Source organism: Bos taurus, chromosome 13, assembly GCF_002263795.3.
Source record: "Bos taurus isolate L1 Dominette 01449 registration number 42190680 breed Hereford chromosome 13, ARS-UCD2.0, whole genome shotgun sequence".
In the NCBI taxonomy this organism is placed as follows: domain Eukaryota; kingdom Metazoa; phylum Chordata; class Mammalia; order Artiodactyla; family Bovidae; genus Bos; species Bos taurus.
In genome coordinates this window covers 38,495,822-38,521,158 of record NC_037340.1, presented here as the reverse complement: position 1 = coordinate 38,521,158, position 25,337 = coordinate 38,495,822, and the positions used below count along the sequence as shown (strand labels likewise).

General features: G+C 45.1%; 1 protein-coding gene across 12 annotated transcripts in view; it reads left to right on the top strand.

Annotated features, from left to right (window-relative positions):
• The window catches only part of DZANK1 (double zinc ribbon and ankyrin repeat domains 1), a 52,601-nt gene that overhangs the window by 11,960 nt on the left and 15,304 nt on the right, over positions 1 to 25,337 (top strand). For 7 of the 12 annotated variants that reach the window (XM_025000503.2, XM_025000501.2, XM_025000499.2 and 4 more), the window contains exons 4-16: positions 745 to 859; positions 2,286 to 2,382; positions 3,482 to 3,600; positions 4,360 to 4,445; positions 7,881 to 7,998; positions 10,692 to 10,805; positions 12,672 to 12,767; positions 14,950 to 15,114; positions 17,187 to 17,394; positions 19,685 to 19,788; positions 21,832 to 21,906; positions 23,556 to 23,652; positions 24,546 to 24,646. In XM_025000503.2, the coding sequence (XP_024856271.1) occupies positions 745 to 859; positions 2,286 to 2,382; positions 3,482 to 3,600; positions 4,360 to 4,445; positions 7,881 to 7,998; positions 10,692 to 10,805; positions 12,672 to 12,767; positions 14,950 to 15,114; positions 17,187 to 17,394; positions 19,685 to 19,788; positions 21,832 to 21,906; positions 23,556 to 23,652; positions 24,546 to 24,646 (1,495 nt within the window). 12 annotated transcript variants of the gene reach the window in all.

The window sequence follows — 25,337 nt, the reverse complement described above, 5'->3', positions numbered from 1 at the left end:
TTCCCATAACTTATGTGGAATGAATGATATACAAGTAACCTCATTCTTTGCTTCAGAATAGTTTCAGGATTAAGGTATGACATCTTTATGGTGAATGTGGTAGATAGTCCTCCAAATGGCCCCCCAGTGAGCCATGCCTCCCACAATATCCCCTCCTTCTGAATCTGGGCTGGCCCTACAACTTACTTTTGACCAAGAGAATGCTCCAGACATGACGCTAAGGCCAGACCACAAGAAGCCTTGCAGTATCTGCTCTGGTCTCTTGGAACATAAAAGCTGGGAGAAGCCAGCCACCTTGTAGGAAGTCTTTGATTTACCTGAGACCTACTACTATGAGGAACCCCAAGTTCACCACCTGTAAAGGGAGATAGAAAGGGAAGGAGGGAGATGACTGGCAAGTCCCCAGCTGACTTAGAACCTGAGGGGAGAAACCATTTTGGACATCTGACTGAGTTGTACTTTCACTTGACTCTGGCCCAAGCTGACACCTGACTGCAACCACACGAGAGGTGGCAAACCCACACCTCTGTGTTCTAAGACATAATGTTTTGCAGTGGCTTATTACATAGCAAGAGATAACTGAATAAGAGTAAGGTTAAGACCATAGAAATGGTAATATTTTGGTCTCTCCAATTTAAAATATTAATATGATAAATTCATTCTAGAGTCATCTTAATTGCTGGACACCTTGTCTTTGAACCTTTGTGTGACACACAGACTTTTCCTGTTTGGAATAATTTTCAGAGACTGCAGAGAGAGTGCCATTGTAACAAAGGTGTTTCAGGTGGACCCTATTCCACCAGATCCAGTCTCTCCAGAAGACACTGTGGAAAATGCTCTCAAGGACCCTCCGAAGCAGGCAAGTACTGACACTATGATGCATTTGAATCGTCACCACGTCCCTGGTCTCTTTCCTCAGTGGTCACATCTTCCCCTTCATTTACCCCCAGAGTCAGTCTGTCATCCATTTTCAGGTTCTTATCGTTGGGGTCACTCTCAACCACTGCACAGTATCTTTGCTGGTTTCCCACCTTTTGGCCAGTCCCCACCCTGCCTGTTGGAGACTCCTCACTGGCATCTCTATCTAGGCTCCTGTGTCTTCTCCTCTTACCCTATGGAAGAAAGCAGAAACCCTCAGCCTGGCCTCTCAGAGCCAGTTTCTGTCCTCAGTCATCCTTTCCTGCTTTGTGACTCCCCTGTTTACGTTCCAGCTCAAACTCGATTGTGCATGCTGTGTTCTGTCTCTGCTCCCCTAGCTCCCAGGCCTTCTTTCATCAAGTGCTTTGATCACGTGATTACTCTGCTCCTTGTCTGTCTCCCCCATGTACTGTAAGCTCCCAGGCAGCAGAGAGCAATTCTGCCATACTCCATGTCCTGCATGGGGACAGGTAGGAGAGGGTGGAGGCATTTGTTGAAAAGAAGTATCGGGCTAGTAGGAGCCCTCAGGGGGCATGACCTTCAGTTATGTTGAAAGCTTTGTTTCCAGATACAAAGCCTCACCTCTTTAGAGAATGAACTACACCTATCTAGAAAGGACATTTGAAACTCTAGTCCTTGGGTTCTGGGTATCAGTGGGATGGATCCCAGGGTCAGAGGGTGGGCCAGCCCACAGTGAGGCAGTTAAACAGAAAGTCTCAGACTCTCGTTGGGGTGATGGGAAGTTTTTTGGGGGAGTCCCTTCAGCCTAACAATTAACCAGAGGGCAGCAAAGAGGCCGTGGGACCAGAGTGGTGGATGCAGGCATGGTGTGGGGTCCACTTGTGACCAGGGGTCTACACTGACCGGGAGGCAGCCAGCAGGGGTTGAGCCAACATGTACCAGCAGGTGTTCAGGCTTCAGCCAAGCATGAGGGACTGACCCTAAGGTGAAGAAAGCTAGAGAGAAGCATGTCTGTGTTTCAGGGCCGTGTGTGGGAGGACAGTGGACAGAAGATCTGTCTGGGTCCGACCCCACCCTGTCTTTGCCCCCATAGTCTGGTGGTCCCTCTATTGTCACTGTGTCTCCCAAGAGTGTGACGTCCTACCTGTGTGCTGTCACCTGCCTCCAGGCTTGGCCACTTGACATGGAAGGGGCATCCCAAGCAGGCGTGCTGCCAAGCAAACAGCCCAGAGTCAAAGCTGTGTGTGTCCAGAGACAGTGAGACAAAGGTGACTTGGTGAAAACGACTCTGACCCCTTTCTAGTAAAGAAGTGCAGGCTGTGTCACCGTCTCTCCTATGGAACTTCTAATTTTCATATCTAAACAGGCGGAGTCAAGTGATTGATACATAGTCTCTTCCCTTCTAGGAACTGAAAAATGGATTTGTTGAATCAAAAGGAAGGAAGAAATATAAGAATCCTGAAAGTAAACTGGGTTGGAATGTTAACCTTGGAAAGTTTCCAGGTATGAAGTGACAGGACGAAGATACAAGTTAATATTCTAAACCACCAAACAGGTTCAGGGCTTGTGTTCTTGTCTTCCGAGGGGTTGACTAAGAAACACCAGGACAGTACAGTAAGATCTCATTTGACTTTTAATGCCATCCTGGCTACAGGAAGGAGAGTCAAGCTATCCAGCAGACTCAGATTTATCTATTCATTGCAGCACGGGAGACTACGTGGTACAGGAACCGTGGCAATCTCATCAACTAAAGTACAGACAACAGTTGCTGGGGGAAGGTGGGGTTTGGATGAAATTTAAATGAAAGAAGAGTTCTGATAGGTAGGCGAAGCAGAGATCAGTGGGAAATGGTCGCCATGAGGTATGGACCCGAGAAGGGGACCAGGGTTCTGTTTCCTTGGAAACAACAAAGACACATGTGGAAGGTAGTGCCCAGAGACCTTTCTCTGAAGCTCTGCACCTGGGTTGGACATTGAGGCTGCTTCTCTGTGGTTGGATGGCATCACCAACTCAATAGACACGAGTCTGAGCAAACTCTGGGAGACAGTGTAGGACAGGGGAGCCTGGTGTGCGGCCATCCATGGGGTCACAAAGAGTCAGGCATGACTGAGCGACTGAACAACAACTCTATGTCACAGTGACCTGGGTCTTCCAGGCAACAGTTGGATGTTTCATTCTTACTGATAGGATTTCGAACAGCAAAGTTTTCTGATAATCTGATTTTAGAGAGCAGGGTTTCTTGGTCAGTAAGAAACAGTGGTCACTCAGAGTGGGAACTGTTAGGATGTGTGACAGCTGCAGTGTGTCCTTGGGACACATAAGATTCCCTGCTGACCTTGCAACTGGATTTATCCATTCTCCCCCCTGGTGCAGAATGCTGGGCAATGTGGCAGGGCAGATTTTCATTTTCTCAGTCTGGGCCCACTTTTTTCTTTATTGCTATGAATTCAACTGAGTGGGAGCTTCTCTGCATAGTTACTACATTAGAAAATGTGACAACAGTGTCCCCTTATTAAAAGGTTTCTAACTATGAAGACACATTTGCATGAAAGCACATATGATTTCAGATATTCACAGAATGATGCTTTTGATGTAATTGTAGACATGGGTGAAAGAAGTGACCCTAAAACATTGAAAGACCTTCGCTTCTCAGAGAGTCCGCGGGAAGCCCCAACTTTCCGTGATGAATTGGGCTCTAGACCAGCCCCCCAGCAGCCCCAGGTAACTGCTAAAGAAACTCCTTTGTTACTAAAGATCTACTGTGTTTTTAATGCTTCCTGCAACATACTTTAAGAAAATGTCCCTGCCTTTTCACCATGTTTTATACCAGATACCTAGTTGAACAAAAAAGGCCCCTGTACTCATGGTGCTCACATTTTATTGGGGATGGGGGCAGGCAGATATAAACGTGTGAATAATGGGAAAAATAATTAAGAATAGTGATTTGTCATGAAAAGGATAGACCTGGGTGATAGGATAGAGCCATGGTTTTCCAAGTGTGGTCCCCAGACCAGTAGCATCAGCATCACCTGGGAGCTCATCAGAAATGCAGACATCCAGGCCACCCGCCCCCACCCTGCCCCAGCCAAGACCTGCGGCCTCAGGGCCTTTAGGGTGGGCCTCATCATCTGTTCTAATTGGCCTTTCTTCTGATAAACACCCAAACTTGAGAACCCCTGGGATAGAGAATGACCAGGTAGGAAGAACAGTGTCCTAATTCAGGGGGATAAGAGAAAGCCCCCTCAAAAAGGTGACATTTTAATTGAACCTTCAAGATGAACAGAAACCAGCCCTGCAAAGATCTCGGTCGAGTAACTTCAAGTTCAGGTAAGTGAGGATCACCAGGAGGCTGGTGTGGCTGGAGCATGGTGGGAAAAACGATGGCTGCTGCATATGGTAGGACAAAGCACTGAGATGAACTCTATGTAATTTACCGTACCAGAGGTTTTGCCGTGATTTTATATATGTTCTTCATTTCAGTTCCCTGGGTTTGCACACATAACTGGCCAGAAGAGCTTGACAAGCACAGAGATCATGAGGATTCACAGGGAGACGGACTTTCTCAAGTATGTATTGCTTTCTCTCTACTGTCTGAGTACTGCTAAGACAACAACATGGTCAAAAATAATTTGAAGATGGGGCATAGCAATGGTATTTTCCCCAACTGTTTTGTTTTTTTAGTTAAATTTTTACAAAATTTAAAGGCACAAATGACATACATAAATGGCACTTAAAGAGTACAATTGATATATACGTATAATCTCAAGACTATCACCCCAATCAAGAAAATGAAAAAATCTACCACCTCCAAGAGTTTCCTGCTTTGCACCCTTTTAAAATCCTCCCCTGTGACCTGCCCCATTCCCAGGCACCTGTTGGTCTGCTTGTTGTCATTGTAGCTTAGCTTGCATTTGATCCCATATATTTATAGGGAACAATTCAGTATTTGCTCCTTGGCCAGGCTGCTTTCACTCCGCTTGATGACTTGGAGGCTCACCCATGTTGTATGCATGCACTGGACGTTTCTTTTTAACTCTGATGTGTTCCATCATATGGATACATCACAGTTTGTTTATCCTGTTTCCTATTGGATGTACATCCAGATTGTTTTTAGGTTTTGGCTGTCGCAGATAAAGCTGCTATGAATATTTGTATACATGTCATCCTGTGCATGTATACTTTAATTCCCCTTAGCTCACTAACTAGGAGTGGGGTAGCTGGCTCATATGGTAGGCATATGTTTAACTTTTTAGGAAAACTGTCCATATGTTTTCCTAAGAGGCTGTACCATTTTACACTCCCACCAGTAGTATATGATGGATGGGAGTTCCAGTTTCCCTACATCTTCACCAACATTGTTATTTTTATTTTTGGCCATTCTGGTAGGGTGGGGGTAGTGGTTTTAATTTGCATTTCCCTTAGGGTTGGTAGAGTGGGTGACCTGGATAAAGGTGGTCAAAAGATACAAACTTTCACTCGTAAAATGAGTAAGTCCTGGGGATGTAAGTGGTGAAGATAGTTAATGACACTGTACTGCATACTGAAAGTTGCTAAGAGTAAATGTAAGAAGTTCTCAACATGAGGAAAAAAATTCTGTAACTGTGTGGTGACCGATGCTGACACTGTGGTGATCATTTTGCAGTATCCACAATTATTGATTGTTAGGTTATACACTTGAAACTAATACAGTGCTGTAGTGTCTTCTCTGTCTTTATTGGTTTTGTCTGTGGTTTTATCAGTTATTGAGGAAATTATACTGAAATCTATGACTATAATTATGAGTTTATCTACTTGTCCTTGTATTGCTTTCAGTTCTTTGCTTCATGTACTTTGAAGCTCTGTTGTTCAATATATAAACCTTTTGCATTCCTATGTTCTATTGCTGGACTGACCCCTTTATCCTTACAAAATAAGCTTTTTTAAAAAAACCCATTTTTATTGGAGTATGGTTGATTTACAGCATTGTGTCACTTTCAGGTGTACAGCAAGGTGAATCAGCTATACGCATACATGTATCCACGCTGTTCCGATTCTGTTCCCACATAGGTCATTACAGAGTACTGAGTAGAGGTCCCTGTGCTGTCCAATAGGTTCTTATTAGTTATCTATTTTTAAATATAGTAGTGCATATACATCAGTCTCAATCTCCCAGTTTATCCCTCCTCCTGTGAAATAACCTTTTATTAACCCTGGTAATAGTCTTTGCTTAGAAATCATATTTTTCTGATATTAATATCGGCATTACTGCTTTCTTTTGATTAGTATTTGCATGGTGCATCATTTTTTCATCCTTTTCTTTTTAACCTATTTGTGTTTCTCTAGTTAAAGGTTTCTTTTAAACAGCATGTAGTTAGGTCTTGCTTTTAGAAAATAGAACAATCTCTGCACGTGGTGCTGAGAGTATTTATATTTATTCTGATTATTGATATGTTTGAATTTCAGTCAGCTGTCATGCTATTTGTTTTCTGTTTGTCTTACCTATTCTTTGTTGCCCCCCCCCCTTTTTTGGCTTGCTTTTGGATTAATTGGGTATGTTTTATGATTTCATTTTATTTTGTATCCTTTGTTGGCTTATTAGCTATAAGTTTTCTTTTAGTGGTTGCCTTAGGGTTTATACTACGTATTTTTAACTTATCACAGTCTGTCTTCAAGTGATGTTAGACCACTTCATATATAGTCTAAGAACTTCCAGTACCTGGATAACTGCAGCCTTTGTGCTATCATGATCATTTATTTTACTCCTACAAATATTATGAACCTCATAATACATTATTACTTTCATTCAATATCAATTTTTTATAGTCCTTTATAGTTCTACTGTGGAGAAGGCAATGGCACCCCACTCCAGCACTCTTGCCTGGAAAATCCCATGGACAGAGGAGCCTGGTAGGCTGCAGACCATGGGGTCGTGAAGAGTTGGACACGACTGAGAGACTTCACTTTCACTTTTCCCTTTCATGCATTGGAGAAGGAAATGGCAACCCACTCCAGTGTTCTTGCCTGGGGAATCCCAGGGACGGGGGAGCCTGGTGGGCCACCGTCTATGGGGTCGCACAGAGTCGGACACAACTGAAGCGACTTAGCAGCAGTAGCAGCAGCATACTTCTACTGTGGTAAAAATACAGTAAAATTTACCATTTTAACAATTTCTAAGTGCACAATTCAATGGCGTTAAGTACATTCACAGTGTTGGGCTACCGTCAGCACCATCCCATTTCCAGAACTTACTCATCATCCCAAATAGAACCCAGTTTGCCCAGCGCCATTGCTGAAAAGACCATCCTTTCCCCAAGTGAACACAACTACAAAGGCTGGTGACTGTTGAGAGGCCCCAGTAGAGACTGGTGCAGGCAACCGAACAACCCAGTGCACAGTATGCAGGTACCATAGACGCTACGCGGTTCAGCTAGGTCACAGGATCGGGGCCCTGACCTGCCTGGAAATGCTTGGCGGCAACAGGGTGACTGACAAGGGAGCCAGTTCCAGGAATCCTTTCACAACCAGGTAGGTAGATGAGGGCTGGAGGACGCCGCCACCACCTAGAAGTGGGCAGACGGTGTTGGGGCAGGACCTCGGACTCCACGCAGGTGAGTGATGGTGTAGGCAGGGCTTACCTGACAGGGACTCTCCAGAGCCAGGTAAGAGTCAGAAAAGTGCACTGTGGACATTACTGGAATTCGCAGGGCTCACCCGCACACACGTCAAAACCCAGGTGCCAGGAGGTGCCAGGGCCCCACTCGGAAGTGGGGTCGAGGCTGCTGATAAAACTGCTGCTGTGCCTGGAAGCAAGAGGCGCCTGGCCTCCAGGTGAAGGGCACCATGGTCCCAGCTGTGTGGGACTTTGTGATAAAAAGGCTTAGAGAAGCACCTCCTGTCTTAAACTTGTTCCACTGCCTTTGAGAGCATTCTGCTTCCTGTTTTGTTTTTTAAGAATGTTCAAATGCTTGTCAATGTTGTGTGCTGCTCAGCACAGGGCTGCTCAGGGGCCTCTTGTGTCGTAGGTGTGCCCGCTGCCTGGTGGCCCGCCCATCGGACCCCTTTGCTCGCTACTGTCTGGAATGTGGCTCCTCTGTGCCGCCCATCTTCGGTTGCCGTCTGCCGCCCCCAGAAGGAGCTCAGGTGAGTAGCAGGATCCTTGAAGCTTCTTCCACTGGTCGATCTGGTCTGTATTTGCAGCAGGAGCATAGCACCTGGCACACGGGAACCACAGATAGTTGTTGAAAAAATTACTGGCAAATGAATCTTGCTCTATCCAGACTCCTATTTAGGAATCAGAAACACATTTGCAGTGCCATTCCTTTTGTGTGGTCTCAAAGAAGCACAGGCTCAGAAAAAGACTGACATCTTTTGATTTCAGTGGTTCACTTATGGATAAATACATGTTTCCTACTCATATGATATTTCTGTTCATAACCTGAGGACAATATGGAAATATATTCTACAAATGCCACAAGTACTAATTACAGGTCTGTATATCTGTAAAATACACCATTCTGTCCAAAGAAGCTGTTTATATCAGCTATAGATCGATCAGTACGTCTACATTTAAAAGTTTTAGCTGACCATAGATAATAACTGATATTATCCTACCACTAAGTGGTTAGTTAGTTAGGGAATTCGCTGGAAGTCCAGTGGCTGGGACCGGGTGCTTTTACCTCCATGGCCCAGATTTGATGCCTGGTCAGGAAACTAAGATCCTGCAAGCTGCACAGCTCAGCCAAAAAAAAAAAAAAAAAACCCAAAAAGGTTTGTAGTTAGTTAGAAAACATACTTGACTTACTAAAAATCAAAACCTTCACCTAAATGTATTCATCTCTTATGCACTTGATACTTTGGGGTTCTTTTGGATTCAGGTTTACAAAATGATGCAGAAGGATCTGGGAAGTTTACTGAAAAATGACCATTTAAAAAGGGTAGTCACAGGGTAGGAGGTGGGAAGGAGGTTCAGGATGGAGGGGGCATAAGTATACCTATGACCGATTCATGTTGATGTATGGCAGAAACCAATACAATGTTGTAAAGCCATTATCCTACAGTTAAAAATAAATCTAAGCATTTGGTAGTATTCACCAAAAATAAAAAGATAGTCACTAGGAAAAAGTCATTATTCAATGAATTCAAAGTCCAGAGTTTTAGAATTGAGTTATGCCTTCAAGCAAGAGGCTAGGTGCTTAAAGGGAGATGCTGTAGAAGTTAATTTAATTTACTCTACTCCCATGATATATTTTGACCTCCTTAAAGAAGGTGGTATAGCAAATAAAACATGAACAGGTCTCATTGGTTTGAATTTTCCCTGCTTATATATTTGTTGGTGCAATGTCAAAGTTGTTTTCTTACTGGTCTGAAAACAAATTTTTCAAAACTTTCTTTGTTGTTACAGGGAGAAAAGGTTATCAGGGATTATAAATATTCAAAATGATGAGCTTCAGAACGTCTATACTGCCTGTAAATTATATTTATTAACATGCCCTAATGTATAAACCGCTTTGTAATCTGAACTATTGAGTTCTTACCATGTCCTGCTCTCAGCTGGGCTTCAGGGACTTAAAGGGGTGGATCCCACTCCTAGGGTCCCAGACCTAAGACACTCAGGGTCGCATTAGAGACGTGCAGAGGGGTTCCTCTCAGCTCCAGAGCCACTCTGCATCGTCCTGCTGAAAGCATACACAGAATTGAGTTGTATTTGTTGGTGAGTTACAGCATCACCTGAATTCACCTTATCAACACATTTCTTTATGAAAGTTGGGGATTGCAGGGGGACAGAAAGGATCCTGAGTGCTGGCTTGGACCCAGATTGAAATGCATGACCTTGATTCCCTGAATTTCTATGAGCTTCGTGCTGGTGGACAAGCTGGCTCTCCTGTCTGAGGAGGCTGGCCCTCCTTTCCTTGAAGTATATAATACCTCACCTGGGGCAGTGGCCTTGAAGGGAGACTCTTCCCAGGATTCACCACCGCCTTTTTAATTCCTATATTTCCTGTGTTGAATTTTTTTTTTTTTGCTATTTCAAAAAGTTGAGTTTTTTAACTTATTTTCTAATAGAGCCTGGTGGGCTGCAGTCCATGGGGTTGCAAAGAGTCGGGCACGACTGAGCGACTAACACTTACTAAATAGAGCTCTAGGGAATACAGCAGACTCCTTAACTTCTCACAGTCTGTTTCAGAATAGACTTAAATCTAGCAATACACAGAAATTTCCCTCCTTCTAGAACTCCCTGTTAAGTCCCTGATTACTTGCTGGTTCATCAGTTGCTCAAGACAGGACCATGATCTCAGGTTGGTGCAGCCACGGTCCTCCCTGTTGGCTGGTCACTGAGCGCGTCATCTTGACCGAGCTCCAGATCGTGTGAGCCCTGGCCGCCAGCAGCCACAAAGCTGCTGGTGTTCACAGCCCATCCTGCTCTGATGGAGCTGGAGGAGGACAGGGAACAACCCAAGCGAGACCCAGCAGACGTGTGGGGTCTTCACCCAAGGTTCATTGCTTTTCAGTTCATCCTCTATCTTTGGTTGGCTTTCAGAATCTGAAATGGTTATTTTTTTTTTAACAGTTTTATCCAACTTTATAATTGCCTTTTAATGTATTATAGAAAGGATTTGTCAATTTCCTTACTCCACTGTAAGCTATTTTTTTATTTTTCTTTACACCTCTCTTTTCTACAATAGATATCTTTTTACCTTAATAAGAAATGAGTAAAAATGGCAATTATTTAAAAGAAATTTTTTACAAAAGTAAATTAAACCTTACGTTCTAAGATCAATTTGTGCCTTCACGTTTTGCATCTGAAGACCAACCTGGCCTCCTTCTTCATGCAGATGGGCTTGTGCACAGAGTGTGAGAACGTGGTGCCCCTGAACACACCCATCTGTGTGGTCTGTGAGGCTCCCCTGGCACCACAGCTGCAGCCACAGGCCAGCTTCCGCCTGAAGGTAATGAAACGTGAATCTGTGACAGTGTGAGTGAAATCTATAGAAATCAATGTTTGAGCAGTTAAACGTCTTTCTTCAGCTGATGGCATTGGCTAACAGTTGATGAACTAACACCCATGAACAAAACCCACTCTCATTTTTGGAAGGGCATCCGCCCAAGAGTTGAAATTGCCAACAGGATCTAAACATCAGGAAAGATCCACAGAAATGTGTTTCCCCAGACATGGGTTTGGAGGACAAATTGCACTGCAGTTCACACAGGTTTTTACTCAGTATATTTTTAAATTGAACATTGTCATTCATGTTGACTTGTAATCTTGTCCTTAAAGTCACTTGATGTTTGTGTTTGCTTTGTTCGATTATGGGTCTCTATCACCTAGAAAAGGAGGATTACATACAGCCTGTCACAAGGGTGAAAAAGTCAAGTATCATGTCGAACTTCAAAAACATCTTGTTAGACAAATGGCATCATGCCAGGAACATTTTGGGGGTAGAATCACTGAACCTACAACCATATCTTTTCTCCATTTTTGAATTTATGGTCCCACTCCTTTTTACTTAACCTCAAGTATAAGTTCACTACAGGATGAAATAGGTTTAATACAGATAACTTTGGGGATAAAAGAACAAAAAATTTCAGCAATAAGGGAAGTGCCCTTATTAAGTGCCCTTAATGTACAGTGAGAACTGTAACACCTCAGGGACTTCCCTGGTGGTCCTGCTGTTAAGACTCTGAGCTTCCACTGCAGGGGGCATAGGTTCAATCCCTGGTCGGGGAACTAAGACACCCCTTGCTGTGGGGCATGGCCGCACTACCTAGGCTACTATGTTAACCATCTTTTCTGTTTTCTTGTTTGTGTGTGTGTGTGTGTGTGTGTGTGTATTACAACTTATCTCCAGCTTCCTGACTCAGAAGGTTGAACTTACCACTCATTTTCTAAGACAGTCTTTTCACTTTTCCAATTCGAAGTGAGAAACTACAGAGCAAATCCAAATTTATATAGAACAAGATTACTTGTAAACATACAATCTTTTGCTTGTCTTGGGTCTTCCTGTGTCTTGTTGAAGCCAGAGATCGAGGGCCTACCCAGGAGTACAGTTTAAACACTGAAAAAAAAAAAAAAAAAACTCACACAGAAGCAATGTGAAAAAGTTAGTTTGCCTTCCTAAGGCCAGATGAATACTCTTTTTCAGGTTTTTTTGTTTTTCATTTCGGGGTTTGCTTCTTTTAAAACTACGTTCATTTGTCAGGCACTATTTCTGTTGTAATAATTTCTAAACCAATCCAGTTTCAGGGTCTGGTGTTAGTACAGGGTCTCCAGGCTGATGGACTGGAAAGACTGCTTGGTCATTTCTTTGCACAGCTGTTTTCTCATAGCAACACTTTCTTCTTTTCTTTTCTTGTGGTGGGGGGAAGTACTTTGATTTATTGAACTTAAAGTACTGAATAAGAGAAGGGGATTTTTTAAAAAAAGCATTTTATTTAAATGATTAAGTAGATATGAAACTTCGCAATCCTGGCTTTCAAAGTGTCATACCTTGAAATACAACCTAAAACTTGAACCAACCTACAGACGCCACTTTAAGTTAACATGGCATATGGCTTCCTTTTTCCATGGTGTGTGTGTATTCAAACTTGTGTTCCATGGAAGTTAATTCAAAAGATAAGTTTTAGATGCTGAAATCATCAGGATGTCTGACTGCTTCACGGTGGTAGATGCCTCTCATTATTCCACATTATTAACACCCTTTTTGTCCTGGCATTACTACACTACTCAGATGAATGGGAGGAAAAATGAACGTGTTTCTCTGAAGAGATTAGAGAAGCACCGTGGAAACACACAGGTCTCTTTCCCTGTTTTCAAGGAGAGAGTGATCTGCCGCGACTGCGGCACCGGGAACCCGGCTCAGCTGAGATACTGCGTCTCCTGCGAGGGGACCCTGCCATCCTCGCCACAAGAGGTGGGTTGACCGCACGCACCCGTCTTGTATCTCAGTGGTCGATAAATGTTCATTGATGATGATGAGAAATATAGTCTACAGAGATGGGGGAGGAAGTTTGTTGGGGAGGAGAGGGGAGAGATCACAAGTGACTCATGGTACACTGAAAGCAGCATTTCTGTGTGTGGAGAGGACACTGCACACTCACCAACACACAACTGTCTTCACAGTCTTCAGGAGGCTTCCATCAAGTCGGCAGTTTCTTAGAATTTCATTTAGTGGCTTTGTGTGGAAGCTGGCGCAGCCGGTGGGGCCCCAATGGCCAGGAGTCATTCATGTGTCACTCACAGGCAGGCATGTCTGTTTTGGTTTTTGTTTAAAATTAATTTCTTTAAGAAAAATTTTAAGCTTTATTTCAGTAAGACACTTCAGATTCCCTTAGATTATAGCCTATCAGTAAGCAAAATGCATATGTACTGGTTTTGTACTGCGTTGCCAAGTTCCAAACTTCTTGTCCTAGGAAAGCAAGCGGAAAAGCACCAGCGCTGGCAACGACTGTGTTATTTTAAGCAAAAATAAGTGCCTTTTCAGCACTTCAGTGAAGTGAGGCTTTAATCCAAAGAAGACTCAGTTCCACTGTGTGCCTGCTCTTTTTTGAAGTTTAGCAAGTGGTGGGCACCATTGCTTGGCTTTCCCGCCAGCCTATCTAGAGTGTTTAAAATGAAGGAATTGAAGTACAATTCAAGTCCAGTGATTAGGTTCTGTGTAGATGATCTATTTCATGTGTATGAAATGATGACTTCCAGGTGACTGGCCCTGGCCTAATAATCCCACAAAGAAGTCAGCATTTTCCAGCCAATTTAGAAGAAAATTCCTGCTTCCTTGGGGCCGTTGCAAAATACAGCTCTCTGACTGTTTTGGGGGGTTGTTCTCATCTCATTGACTTTCCGTAAAGGAATTTGTGTGTGCTCTTTGTTCTAATTTATTCATTGGTGAGGCTATCATAGTTTTACTTGAGCAGAAGTACCTTATTTCCAGGGTTTGCAGTGGTTCAGGGCTCTCTTCCCTTCTGGATTTGGGAGGACACTGTGTAGACCTGCCTATGTGGGTCCATGTCCACCTTCCAACTGTCCACGAGTGAGCAGAGGACGCTTGCCTGGAGCCATTGTGGGGGTGTTTAAAACAGCTTCTTTGTGCCTCACAGCCACTCCAGGCCAGGTGCCTCCTCCTCCATACCCAGGCAGAAATCACTTCTTAGGACTTGGGTCTCAGCCCCTGCTTAGTTGGGCTTCCCTGGTGGCTCAGTGGTAAAGAATCTGCCTGTCAAGCAGGAGATGTAGGTTTGATCCCTGGGTCAGGAAGATCCCCTGGAGAAGGAAATGACAACCCACTCCAGTATTCTTGCCTGGGAAGTCCCATGGACAGAGAAGCCTGGGAGGCTACAGTCTATAGGGTCACAAAAGAGTCAGCACGACTTAGCAACTCAACAACAACCTGCTTACTTAAGAATCTGGAGACAGAGACCATTAGTTCTCTCAAACTGAGACGTCTCTCATTGCTATATTCATTTGCATCTCTTTGAGGTTAAACCTTTTCACTCATGTATTGACTCCAGGTGTTTTTCTATGAATTATCTGCTTACCTTTTTAATAAAACACTCAGAATTTTTTGTGGGAGTGTCTCATGTAAATAGTGTAGGAGGTTTCGTGTGAAGGGCTAGTCTCTCCTCATCCTAGTCCCTTGGCTCCTACCCGAGAAGTCATCACTGGCACTCAGCTTCTGAGGTCTGCTTTCAGCCACCGGAGGCATGACTAATTAACTGTAGTTTGATATGAACACTGACCCGGTGCTTTGCACCTGGCATTTATCCTGTTAGTAACCTTCTCATTTTCTCCATGACTTCATAACATTACTCTGTCTCTGTATACTGTGGTAGGTTCAGGCCATCCCCTGGTGCTGGACACTTAAGCTGTTTCCAGTTACTTCCTCTGAATCCACAATCCTGCAGGGAATGGTCTTGAATATCCTTCTTAATGTATTTGTTCAACTGCAGGATAAATTCTAGAAGGTAGAACTGCAGAGTCAAGAGAGTATCAGCCTTTCTTCTTTTGATGGCTGCAGTTGTATGGGATGGGCGTAAGCTGTATGGGAAGACTGTGTCTCTAATATTCATGAAAATTTGAAAGTATTTTCTGTCCTCTAGCCTAGTGTTCCGACTTGCTACTCAGTTTGCTTTAAATGTGGGGCCAGCAATCACCCATCTGCTCGCTTCTGTGGCTCCTGTGGCCTTTATGTGAGGTCCTTGGCACGACCCTACGTGGAGAGCAGCCTGGCTCCAGCTGCTGGAGAATTTGGCCTGTTTGCTGAGGTGAGGCCTCCACGCTAGTAAAACCTGGTCCCGGGACGGGGTTTTAACTCTGAATTTGTGTACCCGACCCTGTGAGCAAGCCCAGGGGACAAGAGCCAAAACACTTAGACCCTTCTTGTGGACTTTAACTAGGTGTACAAATGAGTTCAACCAGTTTATGTTTTCAACACATTGATTGCTTTGGGATTCAAAGATATGCACTTATAGATATTCATATCTATATAAATAGATGTGATATTCATAGATATCATAGTCATAGATATTCATATCAGGCAGATATTCATAGATATGCATTTATCTACACTAAATTGAGGCCTAACCACATATACAAGGCAATAGATGTCATTGCACACATGCTCAGTCACTTCATTCATGTCCAACTCTTGGTGACCCTGTGGACTGTAGCCCTCCAGGCTCCTCTGTCCATGGGATTGTCCAGGCAAGAATAATGAAATGGGTTGCCACGCCCTCCTCCAGGGGATCTTCCCAACCCACGGATTGAACCCACATCTGTCATGCCTCCTGCATTATCAGGCGGGTTCTTTACACTAGCACCACTTGGGAAGCCCTGCTGCTGCTGCTGCTAAGTCGCTTCAGTCATGTCCGACTCTGTGCGACCCCACAGATGGCAGCACACCAGGCTCTGCTGTCCCTGGGATTCTCCAGGCAAGAACACTGGAGTGGGTTGCCATCTCCTTCTCCAATGCATGGAAGTGAAAAGTGAAAGTGAAATCGCTCAGTTGTGTCTGACTCTTAGCGACCCCATGGACTGCAGCCCACCAGGTTTCTCCGTCCATGGGATTTTCCAGGCAAGAGTACTGGAGTAAGGTGCCATTGTCATTAGGGAGATTTAAAATACATGGGATAAAATGTATTTTTTTCTCTTGAATTTCTTATGTAGCACACCAAGAAATTTCCCCCTGCTCTTTTATATTTTAGAAAACTTACACTGGGGTACATAAAATTGCTTTTGCCACTTATAACAACTGGGCATATTTGAGGAAAATCTCCCAAGACTATTTTCAGAAGGACTTAATCTCTAACCAGCTTCATGTTAGCCATTTATGGATTTGTCTAAACTACAGAAAGATTTTTCAGGTCTGTTCTCCTCTTTAGATTCTTCCTTTCATCAGAAGAATTTGTGAAGACTGATCATTTGTAGAGAGAATGCACATGCACTCGACAACTTTGCATCCATTTTTAGGGAGTTCATGCCTTTTTAAGTCTAAGTCCTAAGTGTTAGTCATTTCAGTCATGTCCAACTCTATGCAACCCCATTGTAGCCCACCAGGCTTCTCTGTCCATGGACTTTGCCAAGCAAGAATACTGGAGTGGGTGGTCATGCCCTTCTCCAGGAGATCTTCCTGACCCAGGGATTGAACCTGAGTTCTCTTATGTCTCCTGCATTGCAGGCAGATTCTTTTACTGTCTGAGCCACCATGCCTTCTTAACCCAGATTGAAACACAGATACCACGACTGCCAATAACCCAGGTGGCATGTTTGTGCAAGTGAGACACGTTGGTTTTTCCTTAAGACACTTGACTGCCATCTGTTGGAAATTGATTGTAATTTACTAATTTTGTTGGACATTTTCTTCCATCTACCGGAAAAATTGTCCTAATGTGCAAACATACAGCATCCACCAGGTGAATATCACCCCTTTAGATGCAGTGCTCTTGTGCAGTGTGCAACATATACAACATTACATGAGGGTCCTCTCAGTCCCCCAGGCCCAGAGGACGGAGAGTATCTCAGAGAAAATGCTGGTGCCCGGTAGCTGAGTGTGGATGGTCCACTGGATTGTAAAGTTGAGAGGATGGATTTCTTCCAGGCCTCAGGGAGTAGGACAGTCAGTGGCCAGGGGGTGGAGCTGGCTTCACAGATCAGGCTGGGCATTGCTGGGAAAAACAAGCAGGGAAGATGAGGCAAGACCTGGAAACTTTTTTTTTAGTTCAAAGTAGTGTTTTGGAGTTACTCTTGCTTCTGATTAGGACTGTTTTCTGTGAGTAAAATGGAAAATGAATTAACTTATATTATAATTCTTTTAACGTTTCCTGTCTTGCTCACGTAGCCTCGACCTGTCTGGCAGCCCCTAAACGTTCCTCTGCCCAGGCCTGACGCTGGACCTAAGAGGGATGTGGGCACACAGACCACTGGCCTGTTCTACCCATCGGGGACCCTCCTGGCGAAAAAGGAGCTGGAGGTGGCTTCCCAGAAGCAGAGGCAGGAGAAGACGAGTGACCACAAGCCTCTCCTCACAGCTGTCAGCCCAGGGAGAGGTGAGACAAACACTTCTCTGCAGGGCACCCACACTCAGCGAAAGAGAATTTCCTTTTCTTCCTTTTGATTTATTTTTTATATACAGGAAGTGCCTTTATTTTTCTGTTTCCAAGTCATTTTGGTCTGAATGAATGATAACACTTCCTTAAACTTTTAGCGTGTTTTGACCCCTAACCCCATTATCTAGTTTGTAAATGAAATAGCACATAAGCCTTTGTATACTAACATACAAATGTTGGTAGTCTGCATCCCTGTTGCTGTCTGCCATCAGCTCTTTTTAGTGTGGTAAAGTTCACCTGACATGAATGTCACCGTCTTCCCCATTTTAGAGGGTACAATTCGGCAGTATTTAGTACATGAGCAGTGTTGTACGACCATCACCGCTCTTCCTCTCCTTTTCCAGAACGTTTTCATCTCCTCAAAGGTAAACCCTGTCTCCTGTAAGCACCAGCCTTTACACCACCCCCCCGCCCCAAGTGTGTAGTCACCACTCATCTGTGTCTGTCTTTATGGATTTGCTTGTTCTGGATGTATAAATGGAACCATATGATGTCTTTTGTGACCAGCTTCTTTCACTTTGTTGTTCAGTCACTCAGTCGTGTCCGACTCTTTGCAACCCCATGGACTGCAGCACACCAGGCTTCCCTGTCCTTCACCATCTCCCCAAGCTTGCTCAGACTCATGTCCTTTGAGTCAGTGATGCCATCCAACTGTCTCACCTCTGTCTCCCCCTTCTCCTCCTGCCTTCAGTCTTTCCCAGCATCAGGGTCTTTTCTAATGAGCTGGCTCTTGGCATCAGGTGGCCACAGTATTAGAGCTTCAGCTTCAGCATCAGTCTTTCACTTCGTATAATGTTTCCAAGTTTGTCCATGCAGCATGTTTCAATACTTCATCCTCTTTTTATAGCTGAGTGATACTCTATTGTGTTTGTTCATCAATAGTGGACATTTGAGTTGTGTGGCTTTGGCAAGGTCTCTTTCCCTGACCACCGCCAGCCTTTAAGTCCCACATACTGCTGGCCGATTGCTTTATTACTTTCCACAATGCTCTAGGGGTATAAACTGCTCTACAGATTGATCCAGCTAAATGTGAGGCTTTTTTTTTTTTTTAACATGGCTAGTTTTTGAGGTCAGTGTTTGAGATGTTTTTCAGACTTCAGGAGAGCTTGTCTTGCTTAGCTGTTTATTTCTGTGCTTCTCTTTGGTAAGGTGGCCAGCCTGTGGTTTAACTCCTGTCTCTAGGCTCCTCTTACTTGCTTTCTACCACATCATTCACTGTTATCCTTAGGCCGTAACATCCCCTCCTGTGGGGGCTATGGCCAGCTGGAGGGCCTGCCCCATCCAGAGCAGGCAGCTGCCCCTTGGGCCCAGGCAGCTGAGCCGACGCAGAAGGGCAGGCCTAGTGCGGCCGTGTGTCACCCACCTGGGGACGAGAGAACAGACACATGTGAAATCTCTCAAGTCTTAAGTGGTGGCAATGAATTAGAATTATTGTAAACCCTGTGCCAACTGGAAAGAGGCAAAAGGAAGCTTTTCAGAAACATTCTGCATATTGACGGGCGTATACACTTGCCAAGACTCAGACTGTACCTTTAAAATAGGTGTATTTTAAAGGTGTATTTTTAATAAGTTGTTTCTCAATATGCTTAATTTTAAAAGAGTAAAAGAAAAAGACTCCCTTGGGATTTCCCTGGTGGTCCAGTGGCTAAGACTCCACATTCTCAATGCAGGGGCCACAGGTTCGATTCCTGGTTGGGGAACTAAGGTTCCCCATGCCTCCTGGCACAGCCAAAAGATAAAATAAAAAGACCCCAGATATGGCAATCAAAATGTTCCATTGGAATTCTATAGTATTCTATGATTGTTCTTAGTTGCCTATCATGTCTGACTCTTTGCAACCCCATGGACTGTAGCCCGCCAGGCTTTTCTGTCCGTGGGATTCTCCAAGCAAGAATACTGGAGTGGGTGGCCATTCTCTTCTCCAGGGTATCTTCCCGACCCAGGGATCAAACCTAGTTCTCCTGCATTGCAGGCGAATTCTTTTACCGCCTAAGCCACCAGGGAAGCCCATTCTATGATTAATCATGTGCAAAAAAAAAAAAAAAATTAACCAGGAACAACAAAAAAAAACCGGAACTTACTCTAGTACATAGTCGAGGTTCAGTAAGTAAAAACCATCACAGAGTTTGGCCAAGTGAAGCCAGCTTTCTGAGAACGCATGGCGTGCTGGTCCTTCTCTGCCTTTACCTCGGAGGAATCACCCGTGTCTTCGGTCTTCTCTCCTCCTCAGGATACTGGAGAAAGCAGGTGGACCACATCTCCGCGCACCTCCGGTCTTATGCTCAGAACAACCCTGAATTCCGAGCCTTGATTGCAGAACCCAGGATGGGAAAGGTGGGTGGACTCTGAGTGGAACTTCCACACTGACCGTCCCGCGGGATCGGTCTAAGGTTGCCCCCACTGACTGTCCTGAAACTGCACTTGGCTTGCTCTTTTTCCTTCTCCTTCCTGCTTTCCACGCTTCCTCAGTGTCCTCCCCACAGCTCTGCCTCCCTCAATCACTTGCCACCGAGTCTTGTCCCAGGGTCTGGGCACCTGACTGAAGACGGTGCATTGTGAGCATCTTATGCTTCTAGATGCCACAGGCTGTGGGATTCTGAGTCAGAACCATTGTACTTAACTGTAGGGTTGTGTGTGGGATTTCCCTCATGGCTCAGATGGTAAAGAATCTGCCCACAGTGCAGGAGACCCGGGTTCAATCCCCGCATCGGGAAGATCCCCCAGAGAAGGGAATGGAGGGTTAGACTGTAATGAAAGAATAGTGTAGTATAGCCACATTGGCACTAAATCCCATCCCTTTTCACTCGCCCTTGTGGCCATAAGAGTTACCAGGTAATCTGCGCTCAGTACCTGCATCAGGTCCTCCATCTCTAGTCCTCTCAACATACCTACAGTGGGTAGCCTCACCTTGTGGCAGTTTTGAAAACATGCCCACAGACTCTTTGAGAGTCTGCCCTTCAAAGGATGGAGTCTGTGTCCCCTCACCTTGAATCTGGGTGAGCTTGTGATTGTCTGACTAACAGACTTTGGCGGAAGTGATGCCTGGGCCTCCCAAGGTGTGATCATGCAAGCCTTCCCCTGCTTGGCACGCTTACCACCAGCACTCTCTCATGGAGCCTGGCCACCCCACTGTGAGAAGCCCAAGCCACGCCGAGTGGCCGCACATAGGGGCTCCGTCTGCAGCCCCAGCTGAAGCAAGTCCTTGCATGGTCCTGCCTCGTGTGGAGCCAGGCAGATGACTGACGAGATCCTGGTCATCCCAGCCCCTGAGCATGGAGCCACCTCTTGCCACTTGAGTCCTTCCAGCTAAGACCTCAGGCATGGAGCAAGACAAGCTGTCCATGCCATGTCCTTTGGAATCCATGATAAAATGGTGGTTATTGAATGCCACTAAATTTGGGGGGTTTTACGCTGCAGTAGATAATCAGAACGAGCCTTATTTGACATCCAGGAAAACTGGCTCAGGGAACTTGGTAACCTTCCCAGGACTACACCCTGGGTCTTGGGGATCAGGATTTGAAGCAGGTCTGTCAGATCTCAAGGGTACTGCTATTATACAGACACATCTATGAAAAGACCTTTTCCTCCGTCATGAGGTCAGAAGAACCTTTAAAAGTTGGCCCAACCCACTCCTCTGCCACCAGGTTAGGCCAACATTGAAACTGTGTCATTGTCAAGTATTGCTAAATTTTTTTTTATAATCCATTCTGGTGGTTTGTTAAATCTTTGGCCCAGTCTGGGGGTCTGTAGGCCATGACCTGTGGGGTGAATCTGGCCTGTAGTTTTGTAAATCAAGTTTTATTGGATCACAGCTGCACTCATTCATATACTTATTGTCTGTAGCTGCTTTTGTGCTACAATGGCAAGGACCCTATGGCCCACAAAACCTAAAATATTCAGTGTCTGATCCTTAAAGCATTTGCTGAGTCCCATTGATATAAATTCCTTCTGGCACTTACAGAGACAGCAGCTCACCTGAATATCTGGTCCTTGATTGCCAAGGACCTGCCCCACCCCCACCCCAGGTTACCTTTTCCTAGTTGACTTGCAGCCATGTGACTTAATTAAAGTATGTCTCCTGCAGAGAGCATAAATTTGAGTCTTGCTTTCTTAACCAAATCTGGCAGTCTTGACTCTTTGATTGGCGTATTTAGTTCATCTATGATTAATGGAATTATAGATAAGTATGCATTTGTGTCTGCCATTTGCTCTTTGTGTTCTGTTTCATCTGGTTTTTTGTTTCTCTATTCCTGCTTTCTTTTGCGTTAATGAAATAATTGACTGCATATACAGTTTGGCATCTCAGAGTTTCTTGGCCTCAGGGCCTTGAGTCCCACACTCCTGGTCGTGAATTCTCTCTCTTACTTTTTTTACAAGCTCATCTCTGCTACTGTTCATGAGGATGGATATGAAGTCAGCATCAGGCTGAATTATATTCAAGTCTCAAACAAGGTGAGTAAAACTGTCAAAAGTTATTCATTTGAGAACTGACTGACCTAGAAAAGGGTAGCTTATAATTTATTGAAATGCTTCTACATAATCCACAGAAAGGAAGAGTTTCCAATAACTGTAGGCTAGCAATTTCATAGAATTAGATAAGTAACTGAGCTAAACCTCAGAGAACCCATCTTTCAGGCACATAAAAATGTCACGAGAACAGGAATTATCACCCTATTGGTCCTTTAGTTCTCTGGTTACTTACACTCACTGAAGTCCAGGTGAAAGGCTGCACAAGTGTTTGCTATATGTACTTTGACCTCTTTGCCTATAAAAATAAGCCAAACTTTGTGGCCATATATCCCTTGACCTGCCCTCTTATGTGGTAACTGGAACATTGTCACAGAGCCTGTGTGTGACCAACACTAATTGACCGATTCGCAGCTTTAGTTTCATTTGACAAGAAGTCACAGTATACAAAAAGAACAATGAATGAATTGAGAAGGTGAGTGAAGAAGGCAAGGAAAAGAAGGGGGAACTTGCCCATGGCTGTGACCTGGCCGGATAGATGTGTAGGCCATGCCTAAGTCACAGGGAGGCTGGGAGCGGGATCCCATGGGAAAATGCACATGAACATGCTCTGAGACCAAGGAAAGTGCTAAATGCTATGATTTCTGTTGTGTGGCTGCAGCGGAACTTAGGCTGGGAGGTGCTTAGGAGAATGGGACTGAGGAATGCAGGAGGTAGGGTTCGAAGGGGTGTGGGTGGTGGGAGGCTGAATGACAAGGGCTCTAGCCTGATCCACCAGGAGCTCTGGCATGTGAATCATACCACCTTTGTCCCCAGTTGAGGTGGGGGGAGGGGCATAACCACTAGGGCAAGTCAGCACCCACCTACTGAGGGCAGCTGGGGACAGGGGTCAGCCATGAGTTGTTAGCAGCCAGCGTAGCAGCTGGGATGGTAGCTGATGGGATTAGGGAAACTGGGCAGCCACCAAGGGCATCTACAGTGTGTGTCCATCATGTAGAAGTGGGACAAGTGTCCCCAGGTTCACAGTATGTTTCTTCTTAGCCTGTGTGTTCTGTGCTCAGGAAGCAGTGGGTGGCCCCATGGTGGGGTGGGCAGGATGCCACGCTGTGTGAGTGGTCCAGGTGGATCGGAATTCCAGGTCTGGCCTTTGTCCACCCATCCTGATTTTACAGACATCCACATAACCTCATTTTACCTTCTGGTCATAATATTTCCACTTTACAGATGAGGAAACTGAGGCTCAAGGTTCCTAAGGTAGTAAGTGACAGCACCAGGATTCAAGCTCTGCAGCCTGAGCCTGCCCGTCAGGCCGACCTAATTCCAAGACTTGGGAGGGCACAGTTACATACACATTGTATAGAGGGGCTGGGGCAGCTGAGGGAAAGTGGGCTGGCAGGAACCTATTTGGAGGCTGTTGCCATGGTCCTGGTGAGAAAGCAGGGGCCAGACCGAGGCGGCGTTTAAGAGGCAGAATGGACAAAGCAACACGGTAAGGTCAGGGAGATGTCCAGGACGGCCAGGCTTCAGGCTTGACCATCCGTCATTAACAGAGACAGGGGCAGGTGAGCAGGGAGACCGTTCTTTGTGCTGGGACGTGGCGTTGTTCACTGTGCGTGAATTTTTTCATTGGCCAGAACTTTTACCTGAACAAGGCGATGAATTTCAGCGACCACTTCCTGAGCAGCATCACTGAGGGCGGGAACGGGCTATTCGGCAGCGGGTCCAGCTTGGGTGAGTTGTCCCCTTTCTGGGACCGTTAAAACATTGACCCATTAAATATGGACATTGTTAAGAGGACAAATCCTATGAGTTCTCATCACGAGGAACAGTATTTTGCCTACCTCTTTAGTTTTGTTTCTGTACGAGATGACACTGTCCACCAAGCTTCTTGTGATCACTATTTCATGGCGTAAGTCATCATGCTGCACACCTGAAAGTTAGGCAGTGCTGGATGTCAATTACATCTCAACAAAACTGGAAGAAAAATAATAATTAAAAAAAGAAAAACCAGGAGACTTCCCTGGTGGTCCCGGTGGTTACGACTTCTTCCAGTGCAGGCGGTAAGGGTTCGATCCCTGGTCGAGAAGCTAAGATCCTATGTGCCTCGAAGCCAGAAAACCAAAGCATAGAACAGAGGCCACAGTGTTGTAACAAATTCAACAAAGACTTTAAAAACGGTGCCCATCAAAAAAAATTTTTTTAATGAGAATAAAAAAGGACAGTGGACCAAACACACACAGTGACTCCACAAGGATGGCAGAGAAGTGCTTACCATTTGCTGGCCAGCCACACCCGGCCAGCGCTTTCACCTTCAGGCCGTGTTACCTCCTCTGGCCTCCCAGAAGTCAAGTGTGAGACCTTTGCAGATAGATTGGGCAGGGGGTACAGTTTGGGGTCTGAAAACTGTAGCTTCTTTTTTTCCCCTCCTTCTCATCCATCCTCTAGTTCTGGACTCAGAGGGCCAGCCCCAAGAGTCCTTTCTGCCAGGTTTCATCAAATAGAAATTTCTATAAAAGCCTTTTCTTCCTCCTGACTTCCAAGGGGGCACGCGGGGAGGGAGAGTGGCTGTTCCACAAGGGAGGTGGCAGGGGGCGTCACTTGGTCCTGGACTCCTGTCATTCCAGTGAGCGACTACAGCCAGGGTGCTCTTGACACTGAGGAGAAAGTCACCAGGACCAAGAATTTCAAGACCAAACCCTTTCAAGAGAAGAAGCAGCAGCTTTCGGTACGTGTGCTCCTTGATGCTTCAGCCTGTGCGTCTAGTGTTTTGTTTTGAGATTTTTACAGATTTATTCATTTTTAATTGGAGGATAGTTGCTCTCCAGCGTTGTGGTGGTTTGTGCCATACATCAACATGAATCAGCCACAGGTATACACACCACCTCCCTACCATCTCCCACCTGCCACCCCATTTTGAGATTTTTTTTAAATGGAAGAATACTTTTTCATTTTCTGTTTGCTTTTTTTTTTTTACACTATGTTTCCATCTTATGGAGGTAATACCCTATAAATCTCTCAAGATTATTCACTGAAATTATTTTACAGTTCTTTCCAGTCTCCTGAACCACCTCTCTTTTTTTCTCTAGAGTCAATTCCATCTGCTTATCTTTCTCTCTCTCTTTTTTTTTTTTTTTGGTTTGTTTTAAACACGTGCTGACCCTTGGATGTCAGGTCACGTTGACAAATGAAGGGCTGGTTTGATCAGCACGGGAGCCCAGCCTGGGTGCCTGGCTAGGTGTGGGCCCGAGGTCCATGTCGGCAGAGGGTTCCTGAAGTGGCTGGCCTGGGAAGGCTTCTCCCCTGGTGGGCAATGTGGTGGTGTGAGTGCTGTGGTGTTTTCCATTCCTTCCTGGCCCTCCATCCCCTTCCTGTGTCCATCATAGAGACCTGGGCTCTGCCCTTCACTTGCTTGGGCC